The 20,366-nt window shown below is 33.3% G+C and overlaps 1 protein-coding gene across 2 annotated transcripts; it reads left to right on the forward strand.

Annotated features, from left to right (window-relative positions):
• The first annotated feature begins 949 nt into the window (after positions 1-949).
• LOC137808149 (lon protease homolog 2, peroxisomal) lies at positions 950-17,300 on the forward strand. 2 transcript variants are annotated; one of them, XM_068609111.2, is made up of 17 exons: positions 950-1,296; positions 2,175-2,287; positions 2,788-2,890; positions 3,385-3,554; positions 4,262-4,353; positions 4,620-4,799; positions 4,883-4,966; positions 5,334-5,461; positions 5,629-5,830; positions 5,921-6,127; positions 12,346-12,476; positions 13,057-13,270; positions 13,755-14,057; positions 14,209-14,403; positions 15,273-15,518; positions 16,430-16,531; positions 16,783-17,300. In XM_068609111.2, exons 1-17 carry the CDS (start codon positions 1,190-1,192, stop codon positions 16,864-16,866), a joined length of 2,661 nt encoding a protein of 886 aa, XP_068465212.1. In that variant the 5' UTR covers positions 950-1,189; the 3' UTR covers positions 16,867-17,300. The 2 variants fall into 2 exon arrangements, 1 of the variants encoding a protein (XP_068465212.1); XR_016519226.1 differs by having other exon boundaries at positions 995-1,296; positions 11,575-12,476.
• The last annotated feature ends 3,066 nt before the right edge of the window (positions 17,301-20,366 follow it).

Below are 20,366 nucleotides of genomic sequence, written 5' to 3' on the forward strand. Positions count from 1 at the left end.
TTTTTAATATTAGCATAAGTACGGTGGTAAATTATATTAACAAAGTGTAATTGTCTCAGCCACTTACAAAATATTTCTAACCGGGAAAAATAATATTTTTATGTTGTTATATTATATATAAATTTAAATAAGTTATACTAAAATTTTGTTCCAAGCATAAACTTAGTCTTCTACACTTAAGCCGATAGTGATTGCTTATAAGAAATGCTGTCATGGGAACATACACAATTATTCGAGGACAGGGAAGGAAAAAGAGACTGAGAACACATGATTTTATTCTAATATAATAATTAAGAATACAGTATATTATCAACAACTTCATACATATTCTAAATTAAATATGTTCATTTTTTAATTTATTTTTTTAGAAAATGAATTCTGAAATAAATAAGTTTAGTTTAAAAATTAAAATAAAATTTGAGATTTAGGGTTTACAATTTATGTTTATTAAGATATTTTTTTTAAAGTAAATATATTTTGTGAAAAAAATTCCCACAACAGTTTTTATATTGTAAGTTTTATTATTATATGATAAATTATCCCACTTTTATAATATTTTTCTCATAAACTCACCATTTACATAGATTGAAAATTTAACTTTTTTTCTCTAATAAATATTCCATTGTACTTTTTGTCGTGGGATTGGATATCAAAAGTTACTCTTCTGTTTGAACACGTATTTGCGACAACCTACAAATATCTTTTCCAACCACCTAATTTTATCTTAATTAAAAATATTTTATATCATATTTTAAATTATTTAGTTTAAATATGAAATAATTGATATATTTTTAAAAAATTATTCATAACTATATGAAATAAATGTTTACAAAATTACAAATTGTGTCACATTAGTTATAATAATTAGAGGGAATGGCAAATGATTGAAAATTTGTACACGACTGTTATAGATAATACGACATATGGCAGCTAATAAAAAAAGAATAGTACACGTGAATTAATTATAATAAGAAGAAGATAATAGTAGATAGTTGTGAAAAAAAAAGAAGAAATGAAAAGTGGGAGGAAAACAGAGTCAGTTAGTTCCAATCCTTTGTCTGTTTCGAATTGGAATCCGTATTTATTTGCCATCGTTGGTGTCATCTCTTCATCATTCTCTTCTCTTCTCTTCTCTTTTCCTCTCTCACAAATCAATCCAATCGAGGGCCTTTTCCACTGAGTTCCTACCATGGCCGAATCGGTGGAGCTGCCGAGTCGCTTGGCGATTCTCCCTTTCAAGAACAAGGTTCTTTTACCCGGCGCCATCATCAGAATCCGCTGCACTTCCCCTACCAGGTACCTCTCCTTCTCCGTTTCGCCTTCAAGTTTGCATTTAATTAATCCCACATATTAACTTTTATGCCTCCAATTCTTGTTTTGAGTGCTTGTTTCGTTTGATCCGGGTGGAGTTTTTTATTACTAGCATATACAGCTTTGTCTGTTGATATCGTTTCCAGTTTTCTCCTTAATTTAACCTAATCAGTTAAATTACAGTCTCTGAAAGTTATAGAGGTGGCTACTTCAGTTCTCAAATTATAAAAATTAGGCAAACATGGCTGAGTGTTATTTTTTTTTTCTACAAACTTTAATTTGACAAACTAAAATAAATGAATATCTAGGGATGATTGATGGAATTTTTCAGTGAAATTAGACTCCAGAGTTTAATTTGACCAACTAAAATAAGTGAAATTTTTTGGAGAGGATTGATGGGATTTTCGTTTTCAGGAGATAGTTTCAAATACACTCTTTTCAACTCTTGAACGCGTTATTATTGTTAGCTTGGTACTTATTGGTACTTCTAAAGTTATGGGTCCCTCTTAAACACGTTTTTGTTGCCTTGGTATTGGCTAGTGGATACTCTAAGTTATGGGTCCACTTTATATTTGTGTGTCACTAGCTAGCTGTTTGGTGAGTTTAAGTAAATTTCATTTAACAGTAAAGAGTGTGTTACTGACATTGAAATTATGTTTCTAAGGATTATTTTTTCAATTCATATAAAAAAGGATACTTTGTCTATTTAGTATTGTATTTACTTGTTCATTTATAGGTATTTTTGAGTTACCATGGTTTACTCAAAAGATAAATCATTGACTGTACCAAAAAATTCAACTTTTTTTATTTATTTCAGCATGTCTTTAAGCATTACGTGTGACTGTTTTTTTGGTTTACTGAAGTGTGAAGTTGGTTGAACAAGAACTTTGGCAGCGAGAAGAGAAGGGGTTGATTGGCATCCTTCCAGTGCGTGATGCTGCTGAAATTAAGGCAGTAGGTCCTACTGTATCTGAAGGTGATAAACTGTTTTTTTATAAAGTTTAATTTTTATAAACTATTAGTGTAGAAATACTGACACTATCAACCAATAAAAATAAATTATTGACATGACTTTTAAGATAGTTATTATAACATTCAACAATCACACTTCTTTATCATGGATGACAATGGCTGATTGAATATAAAAACCTTTACATTGTTAGGGTAAGAACTATTTACTACTGTATCTGAAGGTGATAAACTGTTTTTTTATAAAATTAATTTTTTATACACTATTAGTGTAGAAATACTGACACTACCAACAATTAAAAATAAATTATTGACATGACTTTTAAGATAGTTATTATGACATTCAACAATCATACTTCTTTATCATGGATGACAATGGGTGTTTGAGTATAAAAACCTTTACTTTGTTAGGGTAAGAACTATTTACTCTTTTTTGTTTCCACCTCGACCAAATAAAACCTGGCTTGCCAATATTAATTTTTATTCCCCTCTTCCTTATAAGCACAGGCACTGATTCTGCAAATCAAAACACAAGAGTTCAAGGCGGTTCATCGGATTCTCATAAGCTTGATACAAAAAGGCAGAATGATGTTGTTCATTGGCACAATAGGTAAGACTCAAATGAATACCTTTTCCTTATAAGTCAAACATTTTTAATAATGTTATACATTGTAACAGTTCATAAGTCCTGTTGTCTTTTTCTTTTTTGCCTGAACTGATGGCTTCTTTTATATTTCTACCTTTAAATTTTGGTAATTACAAAAATGTATAATAATTTTCTAATTCTATTCATTGAACAACTTATGGCCTGTTTAGTTTGAACAAAAGGTTTTCTGTTTTCACTTATGATTACTACTATTAAAATATCACCTTATTTTCAAATATTTGCATGGGAAATTGTGTAACGAACATTTTGGTATTTTCTCCATTTCATATAGAAATTACTAAAAACAATAAACAAAGTGAAAATTTGGTGGAATTTGCGTAAGAACTAGAGAAAACAGAAAATGTATTCTTAAAACAAACTAGCCGTTACTTATCTGATCAAACTTTGTAAAATAAAACCATAAAATTTTGGTTGATTTTTATCAACTTTGGTTCCAGGGGGGTAGCTGCCCGACCATTACATTTATCAAGGGGAGTAGAGAAACCAAGTGGGAGGGTTACATACACGGTTGTGCTTGAAGGTTTGTGCAGATTTAGTGTACAGGAACTGAGCACAAGAGGAATATACCATACTGCAAGGATAACTTCCCTCGAAATGACCAAGACTGGTAAGTTCTTAATACTTTTTCTTCAGAATCAGCTTTTTGTGTAGGAAATCTATATTTTTATAACCTTTTGGTTTTCTTGCTATTTGGTAACATTAAATCAGTAGTTGGATAGTGATGATAAGACGTATTATGTAAGAGTTGTATATCCGCAGTGATGCGCTCCACCAGAAATTTGATATTTTATTGTCTTTAAACAGTTAAATGATTATTTGGAGAACTATGCCTTCCACTTGATGTAATCGTTGTATACTGAAGCTTTTGTTTTCTGGCTGCGAACATTTAATGTTTTGACTTTTTATTGTATACTTCTCATGGGGAAAGGGCATGTGAGTTTGAAAGGTATTAAAGTTCACGTACTAAGAAGTCCATTGAAAGCACCAGGTAGCAGAGTAAATGGTATGGTTTAGTCCTATGAAAGGAGTAGAGGACCATGAAGAACATTGGAGGAAGTTGTTAAAAGGGATCTCATTGGGAATAATTCTCTAAAGATTTGTTTTTTGACTGTCCTCAATGGCATCTTGTAATCCATATAGCTGACATCACTTAATGGATTAAGATTTTTGTTGTTGTTTTCAGCTTAACAGTATGACATTTTAGCATTATGGTAAAAGAGAAAAAAAAGGAATTTTAGACTTGTTTCACGATGATTAAATCATTGATAACATTATATCTGAAGACTTTGAATTGCTTCCATTTTTCTAATCTAGAGCTGGAACAAGTGGAGCAAGATCCAGATTTCATAATGTTGTCTCGCCAATTCAAAGCTACTGCTATGGAGCTTATTTCTGTTTTGGAGTTGGTAAAGCTTTTACCTTCAACACTTGTACTAACATTGACTGAAAAACATAGAATTTCTATTTGAACATTGAGCTCTAGAAACCCTAGGATACTTTAAATATTGGTTGAATATTATCATTATTGTCTATGCTTGCCTAAAATATTTTGGGTTATTGATGTGAACTTCTGTTTTGTAGTTATAAAGTATAAACTATTAATTTTAAGATTTTGGAATTGCCATCCTTTGTGTTTTGTATTAGTAGCTAATAATTCCTTGCTTGTTTATAGAAACAAAAAACTGGTGGAAGGACAAAAGTCCTTTTGGATAACGTTCCAGTTCACAAGTTGGCTGATATATTTGTTGCTAGTTTTGAGATAAGTTTTGAAGAACAATTATCTATGTTGGATTCAGTTGACCCCAAAGTGAGGCTTTCAAAAGCAACTGAGTTAGTTGACAGGCATTTACAGGTGAGTAATAGATTTTACTGATGCTTGACTTGGCTTGGTCTTTTAGCTTCTCTAATTCTACTTGTGCCTGTATATGCCAACAGTCAATTCGTGTGGCTGAGAAAATTACACAAAAGGTTGAAGGACAATTGTCAAAATCTCAGAAAGAATTTCTTTTGCGCCAGCAGGTTAGCTTTCTTGCACCTCTTTTTTTTGATTAATTTGTCATATACAATTTACAAATGCAAGGTATATGTGTTATATTGAGAGAAGTGTTACAACCTACTATAATTCAATTAAATGTTTCAAGACAATAGTTTTTTCAGACTATTATGACAAGTAGGAACTTGTGTGCACAGTATGCATTAGTAGGTAATTTTTCTTTCTTTAATGGCAGTAATATATATAAATATGTAGGAAAATAACAGTTTATTTTGTGTCGTTATAAATAAATCTTGACTGGCAATGCTGCAAGGGAGCATTTTTCTACTTTCATTTATGTGTGTTAATCTAATTGAAATGTTATTGTTATCTATTTATGTAATATATATTTAGATGAGGGCTATAAAAGAGGAGCTTGGTGATAATGATGATGATGAAGATGACCTGGCTGCTCTAGAAAGAAAGATGCAAAGTGCAAGAATGCCACAAAATATATGGAAACATGCACACAGAGAGTTGAGGTACTTCTCAATGGAAACATAATTAGATATGGTGATGAACTGACATCTTTGTGAGGGAATAACTTGTTACATATGTTCTGCAAAAGGAAAATGATATTATCATAATTTAAGTGCTTTTGTAGGCTTGGATAGACAATCAGTTAATTTTACTATAATTTCGATCTCAGGAGGCTTAAAAAAATGCAGCCGCAGCAACCAGGGTATAACAGTTCAAGGGTTTACCTAGAGCTTCTTGCTGATCTGCCCTGGGAGACGGCTAGCGAAGAGATTGAACTGGACTTAAGAGCTGCACAGAAGCGACTTGATAGTGATCACTATGGTTTAGTGAAGGTTAAGCAAAGGATAATTGAGTACCTGGCAGTTCGCAAGGTTGTCAATCACTTCTTACTATACTTTTCTAGTGTATGTGAAATTTAATGAGTTACTAATTTAAGTGCTTGCTGCATGCATACATTACAGCTTAAACCAGATGCAAGGGGTCCTGTGTTGTGCTTTGTTGGGCCACCAGGTGTTGGGAAAACATCTTTGGCATCTTCTATTGCTGCTGCTTTGGGAAGAAAATTTGTTCGCATATCCCTTGGTGGAGTCAAGGATGAGGCAGATATTAGAGGACATAGGAGAACATATGTTGGAAGCATGCCTGGGCGTCTCATAGATGGTTTAAAGGTTCAACTGAATTATAATTTATGACACTAATTGTAATAGCTTCTGATTTGTTTGACATTTTCAAATACGTGGAGGGAGGTTATTGATAGTTTTAGATTCTGATAGATTGAATGCTTTTATTTTCTTGTATGCTCTTAGCCTTTTGGTTTTCTCCCAGTGAATGAGATGAGACTAGAACTGAGTCAGTATTAGGATAGGATGCATATAGACTAAATCTGAAATTCCAAAATGCTTATACAAAACTGTAGTACATAAAATGCTGTTTCAGTTAGAATATAAAGGGAGATAACAGGAGATTATCGGAGGGACATTTTGTATAGGAGAAAAGCTGCATTTATGAGGATTTGGTTTATATGAATGGAGTTTAGGATTAAATCAGTATTAGTTCTAGTCAATGAGACTTGAGTCAGAATTAGGATGCATCGAGACTAAATCTCTATGAATGTAGTATCAGGACTAATGAATGAGATTAGAACTTAGTCAGAATTAGGAAAACGACATTTATGAGGATTTGATGCGTATGAATGGTGTATTAGGACTGAATTGGTGTTAGTTATAGTGAATGAGACTAGAACTGAATCAGAATTAGGATGCATAGAGACTAAATCTAAGATTCCAAAATGCTCACATAAAACTGTATTACAGAAAATGCTTATTTGTTAGAATAGAAAGGGAGGATAAAAAGGGAGATTAAGTAATTTTTATTATTAAAGGAAAAGAAAGAATAGGGTAAATCCCTTGTGTATATTGAACACATAGGGTTATGTTTATATAAGAAAAAGAAACATATGGGCTAAGCCCATTACATAAATATGAGATATCTAACAATATCTATAATATCTCATAATATCAAATAATATCTAATTATATCTAATAATATCTAACACTCCCCCTCAAGCTGGTGCATATAGATCATATGTACCCAGCTTGTTACAAATGTAATCAATCCTAGGTCCTCGTAAGGGTTTAGTAAAAATATCTGCTAATTGATTATTTGAATTAACAAACTCAGTCTTGATATCTCCTGATATAATCTTTTCTCGAATGAAATGACAATCAATCTCAATATGTTTTGTCCTTTCATGAAAAACTGGATTTGAGCTAATATGAAGAGCAGCCTGATTATCACATATCAGTGTCATTTGAGTAACCTCTCCAAATTGCAATTCTTTAAGTAACTGTTTAAGCCAAATAAGCTCACAAGTAGCCGAGGCCATAGCTCTATATTCTGCTTCTGCACTAGATCTTGCCACAACACTTTGTTTCTTGCTCTTCCAAGAGATCAAGTTATCACCAATGGAGACACAATAACCAGAAGTTGACCTTCTATCAGATGGAGATCCTGCCCAATCAGCATCTGAATAACAAACGACTTTAGTATGGTTATTATGACCATATAACAAACCTTTTCCAGGAGAGCCTTTAATGTACTTCACTATACGAATGACTACATTCCAATGATCTTCACATGGAGAATTAAGAAATTGACTCACCACACTGACTGCAAAGGAAATATCAGGACGAGTAACAGTGAGATAGTTCAATCTTCCAACTAATCTCCTGTACTTCTCAGGATCTGAAAGAGGTTCCCCCTGATTGGGTAGAAGCTTGACGTTGGGATCCATGGGAGTATCAACAGATTTCGAATTCATCAACCCAATTTCCTCCAAAATATCTAATGCGTATTTTCTTTGAGAGATAACAATACCAGTATTGGATTGTGCTACCTCAATCCCCAAGAAATATCTGAGTTTGCCAAGATCTTTGGTCTGAAAGTGTTGACAAAGGTGTTGTTTTACTTGTGAGATGCCATGATGATCACTGCCTGTAAGAACAATGTCATCAACATATACTACAAGATAGATACACCCAGCACTCGAGTGACGATAAAAAACTGAATGATCGCCTTCACTGCGAGTCATACCAAATTGTTGAACAACATTGCTAAATTTTCCAAACCAAGCCCTAGGAGACTGCTTGAGGCCATATAAGGATTTGCGAAGACGACATACCAATCCAGAAGACTCCCCCTGAGCAACAAAACCGGGAGGTTGCTCCATATAAATTTCTTCCTGCAAATCCCCATTAAGAAAAGCATTTTTAACATCCAGTTGATAAAGAGGCCATTGTTGAAGAGCAGCCATAGCTATGAATAAGCGAACAGAGGCCATCTTTGCTACTGGAGAAAAAGTATCACCATAGTCTAAACCAAAAATTTGGGTATAACCCTTAGCCACAAGACGAACTTTGAGACGATCAATAGTACCATCAGGACCAACTTTGATAGCAAAAATCCACCTGCAACCAACAACAGATTTCCTAGATGGTAAAGGAACAAGTTCCCAAGTTCCATTATTCTGAAGCGCATTCATTTCATCAAGCATGGCCTGACGCCAACCAGGATGGGCTAAGGCATCACCTACAGATTTTGGAATGGATACAGAAGAAATAGACGAAAGGCAGGTATAAAAGGGTTGAGATAGTCTATGGTAACTCAAAGCAGTATAATGTGGAGAGGGATTACGAGTAGAACGTATACCTTTACGGATAGCAATAGGAAGATCAGGTTCAACAGTCGGAGGTTCAACTATAGGAGCCGGAGGGGGATGAGGTGTTGGCACCAAAATAGAGTCTGCTGATGGACGATGAGACGGTTGACGACGACTATACACCTGAAGAGTTGGCGGCGGTGGTGAATTGTTAGGTGCACTAGGCACAACAAGAGGAATATTAACTTGATTAGATGAAGAAATTGAAAGAGAAGGACAAGACTTAAAGTAAAGGGAAGATTCACTGAAGGTGACATCTGCTGAAATAAAATAACGGTTTAAAGACGGTGAGAAACATTTATATCCTTTTTGTGATCTAGTGAACCCTAAAAAGACACATTTGTGTGACTTAGGAGATAATTTATCAAGACCAGGACTAAAATTATGAACAAAACATGTGGACCCAAAAACTTTGGGAGGTAAAGAGTGGAGAGGGTCATGTGGAAATAAAATAGAATGAGGAATTTTGTTATCTAAAACTGAAGATGACATGCGATTAATGAGATAACATGCACTAAGAACAGCATCACCCCAAAAACGCTGAGGAACATCACCATGGATTAAAATAGTACGAGTTGTTTCAACAAGATATCTATTCTTGCGCTCAGCTACCCCATTTTGTTGAGGTGTATAAGCACATGAAGGTTGATGAAGAATACCATGAGAAGCCATAAAATTTTTAAAAGAATGAGAAAGATACTCACGTCCATTATCACTGCGCAAAATTCGGATGGAAATTCCAAATTGATTTTTAATTTCATTGTAAAATATTTGAAATATAGAAAACAACTCAGAACGATTTTTCATTAAAAATACCCAAGTACATCTTGAATAATCATCAATAAAAGTAACAAAATACTGAAATCCTAAATTAGACTTAATACGACTTGGTCCCCAAATGTCAGAGTGAACTAAGGCAAAAGGAGATGAAGCACGTCGTGAGACACTACGAGGAAAAGAACTACGAATGTGTTTCCCTAACTGACACGACTCACACGATAAAGTAGACACATTAGACAAACTTGGAACAAGCTGTTGCATCTTGGCAAGACTAGGATGACCCAACCGAGCATGAATGAGAGATGGAGAATCCATAATTGCGCCAACATGTGCAGAGATCTGTAGTTGATAAAGTCCATGAGACTCACATCCGGTGCCAATCATCCGTCCCGAACTCCGGTCCTGTAAAGTAACAGAATCTTTGGTAAAAGAAATAACACAGTCAAGGGAACGAGTGAGACGACTAATGGATAATAAGTTAAATGGAGACCCAGGGACATAAAGAACATTATCAATAGATAAAGATGAAAAAAGATTAATAGTACCAACACCATGTGGATGTACCCTATATCCATTGGCCATGGTAACTGAAGGTAAATAACCCGTAGTAGATAGGGAAGAGAAAAAAGATTTATTACCAGTAATGTGATCAGTGGCACCTGAATCTAGAACCCAAGGGCCATGGGAAGTGGAGTGAGTGAGGCCAACAAAAGATGTACCTGAATGTGCAACAGAAGCCGTGGAACTAGGGTTCTGACGATCCTCATACCATTTAAGAAATTCATTGAAAATAGCAGGCTGGCTTGGGGTATCAATTGAAGTATGGTCCATGGTAGAAGGTTGCACAGGGGCAATTTGAGCAACCGCAACAGATCTAGGAGGACGACCATGTAAGGCATAACATCTGTCAATTTTGTGGCCAAGTTTGCCACAATGGTCACACTTGTGACGCCCTTTGCCCGGCTTGTGAGGGCGAGTACGATCATTATGCTGAGATACTAAAGCAGAAGAGTCATCAACATGAGACGTTATATCAGCGGTGTGTTTACCTGGCACGCGCAAAAGGGTAGAACAAGTGGAAGTAAAATTGGGCACAATAGGAGATCCCAAAATTTGATCACGAACGTGAGAATAATCATCAGGAAGACCATGTAAACCCAATAACATGAAGAACTTGGATCTTTGTTCTAGTTCTTGAGAAGGAGTAGAGGCAGGAGGTAATAACTCATTAAAATCATGAAGAAGAGCATGAATTTTACCTAGATATTCTGCCATTGTACCATCAAGACGTTTGGGAGCAACAATTGTGAGAAGATTTTGACACACACCATAAAGACGTTGAGTATCATTGGTGTATAATAATTTTGCTTGTTCCCAAACTTTTGAACATGTTTCATAGGTACGAAAAATTTGTTTTAAAGATGAGTGAATGGTCGATTTGATAACAATGCATAATTGAGCATCAATTTTCGACCAACGAACAACCTCATTTTCAACAAGAGTAGGATGAGTAAGATGATCATAGGGTTTAGGGTTTGCACCCACTTATATACAATGAAAGGCTCTAATCTCTAGTCGATGTGGGATCTCCAACACACCCCCCTCACGCCGAGACTGCCAACTCGTGCGTGAGACTATATATTATGGGTGGTCCGATAGCGGCCCGATAGCGGGTGGTCTGATAAGCCCAACAAATACTCGTTAGGATAGGCTCGAAATGGCTCTGATACCATATTAAAGGAAAAGAAAGAATAGGGTAAATCCCTTGTGTATATTGAACACATAGGGTTATGTTTATATAGGAAAAAGAAACATATGGGCTAAGCCCATTACATAAATATGAGATATCTAACAATATCTATAATATCTCATAATATCAAATAATATCTAATTATATCTAATAATATCTAACATTTATTTTGGAGGGGCCTCTTGTACAGAATGAAAAAATACATATACGAATAATTGGTGCATATGATTATGACTAGAGTATTAGATCAGATAATTCTGACTTCTTACAATGCATTCTCATTTGAAGAGTTTTAGACATGGTAACAGTAGGACAGGTGGAGTAAGAAACAAAAGAACTGTTATCTAACATGACTTTTGTTTCAACAGAGGATAACGTGAGGGTCATTGTCACTTATGTTGACGAGTTTCAGAAAATCAGATATGCAAATGGAAGGGAGAGCCCTCTTGATCTATTTTTTTTTTTGTTCAATAAACTCTTATATAGTTCATGTGCTTCTTTGTTTCAGGAGGATTTTGTATCCTCCCTTCATGTTATTTTCATGTCTCCTTACAAGTTACAATTTTTTGTAAAGGAGGGAGGCCACTGATATTGAAGGATTGGATTATTAATACGTGGGTTAACAAGTAGTTGCTGTTAATCATTATGATTAGTGAATTCACGTGACAATGTCTGATGCTGGATTAGCGAATCTATGATCATATGATGCTGGATTTTTTGTGTGTGTGTAATTTATAATACTCCAGATAGAGTATGGAATTGAATTAATAGTTTTGATTAGTGAACTCATGTGGTAGTGTTCTTTATTCTCTTATGATGATAATATGATTTAAGGTTTCTTTTTTGCTTTACAATGTAAATATGGTATCTATATAATATATTTGCTAATTAGTGTGTTTGTATGAAATTTAGATAACTTTAGTAATCATATTAACATAATGTTTCATAAGAAATATTTAAAGCTAGGATACTGATTTATTTCTTTCTCGCACATTATAACTGTACTACAAGTCATTAAGGACAAGCATCAAGATTGACCAAACAAAATTGAATATATATATATATATATATAATTTAGTTGTTGCTGTGTTTTTCTCTCATTGAAAGACTGATAATTTCTTTTCTCATCTAACTTATAGAGAGTAGCTGTTTGCAATCCTGTCATGTTGCTTGATGAAGTTGACAAGACAGGCTCTGATATTCGTGGAGATCCAGCTTCAGCATTGCTAGAGGTTCTTGATCCAGAACAAAATAAATCGTTCAACGATCAGTATCCTTTTCTCTTCAAGATGTGTTCCCTCAATTTGTTCTACTCCCCTGTTAGATGGGATGATATTTTTTCAGTCTCGACATCCTTTCTGATGAAGAATTTTCCCTTACACACCTCACTCAGCTACATAAAAAGCCTTAAGTTGAAAGAATGAATAATGCAATAGCTATCTGATTGGAGGCACCTGTTCTTTTTGCACTTTTACCATCTGGTTGTCTGCCCACATTTGAGTTTTTGTCTAGCATAAACCATATTCTTATTTTGAACTTGATCTAGCTAACTACAATTTATTTTTCTGAAGATTTCACCGTCTTCCTTTCTGAGATTTGATTGTTAAGGATAAGTTAATCTTAATTTAAGTTGATTTTTTTTTGTGTAAGGAAATTGTGTTAATTTATACCCTGATACTTGACCAGAATTGTTCGTTTTTGCCCTTTTGCCACTTCTAATACACATCTCTGAGGTGGATATATCTTATCCTCCTTATTACTGACATGACATCAAATTATTCCTCTCACTATTCACTAATATTTTATCTTGTACTGTAAAAAAATCTGTAGTATTCCTTAACGTCAGTTAGCTATTTGAATGTTCCATTTGATCTATCCAAGGTAATTTTTGTGGCTACAGCAAATAGGTTGCAACCCATTCCTCCCCCACTTCGTGATAGAATGGAAGTAATTGAGCTTCCTGGATATACACCTGAGGAAAAACTCCACATAGCTATGCAGCATTTGATTCCAAGAGTTTTAGACCAACATGGATTGAGTTCTGAGTTTCTTCAGATTCCAGAGGTACTGAATGCTTTTTTATACAAAAATAGTTTCAGAAACATACAAAGTTTCCTTTCATTCAGGGGAAGTGCAAAAAAAAGGGTATAAGAAGACAGACATATGATGTATTATTAATTTACATGGTATAGATAAATGTACGAGTGAGGAATTAATTTTATAATATCCACAACTGTAAATGTTTTTTTCTGTCTTCGCAATTGTTGAAAATTACTGGTTTCTATGTTTTGGTTGTATTGTATCTTACATTTTATTGATTGAATATCTAAAGTCTTTCTTTTACTAATCCTTGCGACTGCATTCTTTCCTTCCACATGGTCATTGTTCTTAGAGGATGCTATTAAACTAATGAAATCATATGTAGCATAATAGTCTGAACTGAAATTACTGTAAAAAAATGTCTCAACTGAAAAACACTTCCTATACCATTTGTGTTCCTAGAAAGCAATTTTGTATAGAAATCTAATTAAGCGTTATTTTGATGTAGGCAATGGTGAAGCTTGTCATTCACAGATATACTAGGGAAGCTGGTGTGAGAAATTTGGAAAGGAATCTAGCTGCCTTGGCTCGAGCTGCTGCAGTAAGAGTTTTAGAGCAAGAGCAAGTAGTTCCATTAAACAAAGGGATGCAAGGACTTACTACACCACTTGTGGAAAACAGACTGGCTGACAGTACTGAAGTTGAGATGGAAGTGATACCTATGGGTGTCAATAGTCGGGACATCACAAACACATTCAGGATTGCCTCTCCATTGGTTGTTGATGAAACTATGCTTGAAAAAGTGCTTGGGGTAATTGATATGCCGTAGCATATTATATGTGTGTTTACAACATTTCTTTGATGTATTACATGTAAATGAAGGCTTGGCTGTGATGTCATTATGAAATATTTTTCACAAGCAAAATTTGAAGGAAACTAATCATCTGATTTCATGTATGCAGCCCCCAAGATTTGATGGTAGTGAGGCTGCTGAACGTGTGGCTACCCCTGGCGTATCTGTTGGGCTAGTTTGGACTTCTTTTGGTGGAGAAGTTCAGTTTGTGGAGGCTACAGCAATGGTTGGGAAGGGTGAACTGCATCTTACCGGACAACTTGGTGATGTAATAAAAGAATCAGCTCAGATTGCTCTAACATGGGTATGCAATCTAATCCAAGTTGCTTAACTCTCCTTGCATCGTGATTGGTTTTATCCTACTATCATCTCAACATGTTTTATTGGACCCGTGGAATAATGGTGTAAGGGACTGTATTTAAAAAATCTATAGCATCTTGTGCATAAAAGTGTATCTATGGTTGTGGTTTGCTAACATTATATCTTGAGGTTTCTTGTTCCTGTTTGGATCCATTAGAAGGTCCTGAGTTTTCCTACAGTAACGTTTAGCTTTTATGGTGTGGTTCTCCCAATATTCTTATCAATTTGTATTTGGTACTGCTTTCCTCCATGTTTGAGTTGCAAATGAGTAGCATGGATGGTGTTGCTAACATTGCTGCTTTTGTTGAGACTAGTCAAAGGGTTAGTTTGTGGTTAGATCACTTTTCTGGGATTTTGGAATGTGGTGAGATGTTAGGATGCCATTGCAGGGTATGAGATTTGAGTTCTATATTAGCAATATGGATTCAATTGGAGGTTTATTAAGTCTTGGCTCTTTAACTCCAACTAGTAGTTTCTGTGATGTGGTTCTCCGAAGATTTTTTTAGTTCCGTTTTTGAAAAAGATGGAATAGGTCTAAACTTTTGAAGCAGAACCCATTAAGTGTGTGACAAAATAAAAAAGAAATCCTATAGTTTGTCTTGCGGTGTGCACAAGTGAAATTTTCTTTTATTTTTTAGCCTTAATTTGGTCATTCAGATTGAAGGTTGTATCAGCATGATATGCTTGTCGTACGCATTGGCTCTCATTTTCTTTTTAAATACATTCCATCAAATTGTTATATATGCTCAACATATGGATTAAATCGGGAATCATTACTTGCTTTTCTTTAACTATAAAAGATTGGTTTTGTAGGTAAGGGCAAGGGCAACTGACCTTAGGCTGGCTGCTGAGGAGGGATTTAATCTTTTGGAGGGCCGTGATGTACATATACATTTTCCTGCAGGTGCTGTACCTAAAGATGGGCCCTCTGCAGGTGTGACTTTGGTCACGGCATTGGTATCACTTTTCAGTCAGCAAAGGGTGAGATCAGACACGGCTATGACTGGAGAGATGACATTGAGGGGTCTAGTTCTACCCGTTGGTGGTGTGAAGGATAAGGTAAAATTCTTATATCTTTTGGACCTTTGTCAACTTTCCGAGATAGGACTATTAACTTAAATAGAATGAATTCAGAGCATAGGCTGAAATTAAGAAACATACTGATGATAAGAACAAAAAATACAGTAAGATGAAAGTAGCACGAAAAATAAGAAATAAAAGTTAAGCACATGTGACCTGAGATGGGTTAATTTGATTTCAAAAAGTTTTTTTACTGTTCTCCATACATACTATTCAATCTGTAACTTGGTTAAATTTTATAATTATTTTTGCCATTCTGCCACACTGTCCACCATACTAGGAGGAAGTTTTGCCTGCTGCCTGTTGCTTGTCATTGGCAACACAGTACACATAATAGTAACCAATCTCAGTTACTGAGATAAAATTTGGTTGTTGTAAGAAGTTAGAATAACCTAGCATAATTATTAATGACTTAATTAACTCTTTGGTCTCATAATATAGAGTGTTTTTATCTGTCCCTGTTTTATTTTTTGTTTGGTTTTGGTTGATCTTAATGTTTTTTACTATGCTCTGTTTCGTTGTTTGTTTGAGTTCAACACATTCCTTTGGGGGAAAGAGATGACAAATATGTGTCTGCGTGAATTGTTTGGGATAGACATAAAGAAAATGGGTGTCTTTTGTGCTTTAAGGCGTGGTGAACTTCATAGCTTATAGAGATTTAATTAACTCTATTGTATTTTTATCAAAAGAAATTAACCAATTACTAGGTAGAATTATATGAACCCAGTTTGCCATTACAAATGGAGTTAATGCCTTTGTATAAGTTATTTTGCCAGTTTTGTGCGGCTTTAAATGTATTAATCGTATCTGATTAAACATATTCAAGAAAGAGATTAAAAAAGATGAAGATTGTAAAAGGTGGTATAAAGTGACATTTTTCATTATTTCAGATATTAGCTGCACATCGTTACGGTATTAAGAGAGTCATCCTGCCTGAAAGGAACTTGAAGGACTTGGTTGAAGTACCATCGTCAGTGCTAGCCAATTTGGAGGTAATTCAACTGCCATGTTTTGCAGTAATGTTGCACATTTTACAGCTATCAGTAGCATGTTTCCTACTAATCTAGACAATTCAACGGTCTTGAAAATTCTCTCTCTATTTTTAAATACTATATTCAAACCTTCAGTAGGCCTTGTATTGGCCTATTTTCATTTTCTACATTTTAATGTTTCTCAATCAGGTCTTATCATCACTGAAATGAAGCACAAAATCACACTTTTCTTTTTTAAACTTCCTTGACAGATTTTGCTTGCCAAACGAGTGGAAGATGTGTTGGAGCATGCTTTTGATGGTGGGTGCCCTTGGAGGCAACACTCAAAGTTATAACAGCATCCTTGATATGAAGGACGTGGTAGTACCCCACCATTGTGTTTCAAATCATTAATGGCTTGTATATCAATTCAGCATACGGTCCCATTCTGATCTATGGTTCTCCTTTTAACAACGGGGTCGAGTCCAAGTGCGTTGACCCATTCAGCTGGTCGTAATTGAGCAAAATTCAACACTCCAACAATTTGGATGGGAGCTGACATCTCCATATATCATTGAAAATCCACAATGTTAGCATGTAAATGCTTTAGCTTCAGACCAGCTATTGTGGAAGGTGACATCTTTTAAGTGATTTTCAACATCTCCGGCTCACTCTTTTTGTAAATTTTTTTAACTTGTCGCAATGCATACATATATATATATATATATACACACACACACATATATAATTTTTATTATAATGTTGTGCATAGATAATTAACTTCTTCAAACAAGTGTTTCCTCTCTCTTTAACGTGGTTCCTTCTTGCCGCTTTTCAACCCTTTTTCTTTCTTGCGTTTTGATTTGTTTAGTCCGTAAGGCCGAGTTCCGAAATATGCTGTCAACTGCATGTTTGCACAGTGATAGTCTAACTTTGTCCATCTTACTCGTCATTCAGGATGATGGAAGCGGTGCTATGCTCCCTCGTTTCTTCGTAGCCTCTCTGTTTTTTTTCACGTCTATAAAAAACTGCAGTTATTCTTATTTATGCAACAGGCCTTATTGTTATTTTTCTAGTGATTAATAATATAAGAAATAAAAAAAATGAATCATTTTGTGATATTAGAACTGCAAAAAGAAAAAATTATACAATCAATATAATCCACACATGATGTTAATGGGTTTTCATATAAAATGTTCTGGCTATGAGATATGTATTCTATGACTGTAATTATTTCTGAATGATAAAAAAAATACTATCAGTGAAATTTACATATTTTTATATCTATGCTTTGTTATATATGTGCATGTATATATATCACGATAGAAACTATGTGATGTGAGTTATAAATTATACAACACTTCTTATATCAACTTTACCTTTTTTTTCAAATCCAACAATTTAATCATAAAAGATAATTGTAATGAAAGGATAGACATTTTAATTTGAGAAAATATATATAAAAAAGAAAATATAATACAAGAATAAATTATTAAATACATAATTGACTCAGACGAGAATATAATCTAACAAAATATATAAATTCTTAATTAAAATATAAAATGACTTACAACTTAAAATAGTGAAAAAATATATAAAATTAAATTTATGTAATTATTACAAAAATCCTAATTATGCACCTACTTCTAACCCTAATCCTAATACTAACACTAATCCTAATGTACACACTTTTATTTAACTAAAATCTACATAAAAATATGTTTATTTTTTAAATATTTTAAAGATAAGAGTAAATTTGTAATTTTTTTTAAATATTTTAAAAAAATTAAAAATTTCATTACAATCATAACATAATTCACAAAAAATTCAGTAAACTTCTCCCACAAATCCATTTTACATACTTTCATTCAAACAACTTTACTTTCTTCACACTTTTCTTCAAATTCACTCTATCAAATCCTCACATATTCACTCCCTAATCCAAACAAAACATAAAAGTTAACAACTATCATTATAAAAAAAATTATTAAATGGAAATCAATATTAGAGACAAAAAATAATTAGTTACTATATTAACTAAAATAGATATTAAGTTAGAGACTAAAATAGAGAAACCAATAATTTAAATGGTATCTAATTTAGTCAATATATTAACTATTTTTTTGTCTCTAAAGTTAGTTTCTATTTTATGACTTTTGTTGTATTGTATAATGCAAAACATCATAAATTCACACATTATTAAGCATTATCATTTATTATTACACCTCAATAATTACAATTTACATTATGAGTAACGAATAATAAATATTCAACTTAAATAACATGATCATGAAGAATTAATTTCAAATATTAAGTAGGAAAATCTCATGATCGTGTCGTTTGAGTGATAACTCACAAATGTTGAGTGATAATATGAGCAATATAATATATCACTTGATCATCATCCCAATGCTTGAGTGATACTTCAATAGAGAAAAGAGAATTGATGAGGTCTCTTTTTCACTTGTGATAAATCAATGTTTGATTGTTCATGCTTTCATTGGATAGAGAATCAACACCGAGTCTCTATGGTTCAAAATGCTACATAATCACTTGAACAACCTGACTCATCAAACTATTAAATTCCATAACTTATTTCAAAACTTTGTCGATCATCACCATCACTTAAGCGACAACACATTAATTAAGCGATGAGATCAAGAGAGAATTAATATAACATATCATTAATAACCATCCAAATGAGTGTTTGGATAGTAATACTTCATATTTATTATAAATGCTACTATTTGACCAAAATATGGAGTCACAAAAATTAAAATTTTCAATTCCATTTAGCTGCTCTACTTGTTCTTGCAATCAGAATCATAGTTTGGTTAGAAATCAAAATATGGTTATATAACATTGAAACTATACCAACAGTATTAAAATATCCATTGATGTTATTCTAATTCAATCTCAACATTCAATCACTTAAAGGCAAATGAACATTTCAAAAATATCAAGAAATAACTTAAAACATTTAAGTAATTCAACTCTGCTTACTTGACGGTTACTTACTTCCCAAACAATAATAATTGCAAAATAAGAGAAAAAACTAAAATATCCCTAGAAATCCTAGGTTATACCACGTAACCAACCAAAATACTGATAACAAAAATTACACCAACTAAGATAAAAACTTTTCATCTGATTGAACTTGTAAACAGTTAAAATACTCACAAATAAACCAAAAAAAAGGTAGAATCTATTTAGAACAAAGGAGTTTATTCCAAAGCCAATTCTAATTTAGATGAAATTGACCTAGATGCACAAACTTTAAAATCTCTTTGAAAAAAGAATGACTAAAAACTTAGAAACAATATAGAAAAAATAATTTAATGAAATTATAATTTTTTTTATAAATAAATTACTAAATAATTAAAACTTTAATTTATTATTAAATATAACTTCAGAATTTTAACATTTATCATGTTAAAATTATTGATTTTTTAATGAAGAAAAAAAGCTTGTTTTTAAAACATTATAGTTATAAATAAAATTTTCATATTTAATATCTCATAGATTATGATAATTTTTAATACTGCATAATTAATTTTCTTCTAAAGGAATTTAAACAAATAAATCATTTGACTACTTTATCATGATAAACCTTGTTCATGTTAAACACATTAACAAGAAATAAAGTTAAACATGATAACTCTTTTGAATAAGGCACTTCCAGTTTTTGTTAAGCGTGAAGCCGTGAAGCAACTTACCGTTTGCAAGAATCATTTTCAATCACATTTGAAAGACTGACTTGAGGAAAAAAATGTCTCTACACCCATTCTTTTGTATCCCTCTACTCCCCATACTTTCATAGAATTAAATAATATATATTAATTGTATGAGTTCTATA

This window comes from Phaseolus vulgaris, chromosome 3 (assembly GCF_051622355.1).
Source record: "Phaseolus vulgaris cultivar YP4 chromosome 3, ASM5162235v1, whole genome shotgun sequence".
In the NCBI taxonomy this organism is placed as follows: domain Eukaryota; kingdom Viridiplantae; phylum Streptophyta; class Magnoliopsida; order Fabales; family Fabaceae; genus Phaseolus; species Phaseolus vulgaris.

Excerpts from the sequence above, each read along its gene's own strand:
- LOC137808149 (XM_068609111.2), top strand. The coding sequence starts at position 1,190 with ATGGCCGAATCGGTGGAGCTGCCGAGTCGCTTGGCGATTCTCCCTTTC. Across the intron at positions 3,555-4,261 it reads CCTCGAAATGACCAAGACTG|AGCTGGAACAAGTGGAGCAA; the intron begins GTAAGTTCTTAA and ends TTTCTAATCTAG. Across the intron at positions 5,831-5,920 it reads AGTACCTGGCAGTTCGCAAG|CTTAAACCAGATGCAAGGGG; the intron begins GTTGTCAATCAC and ends CATACATTACAG.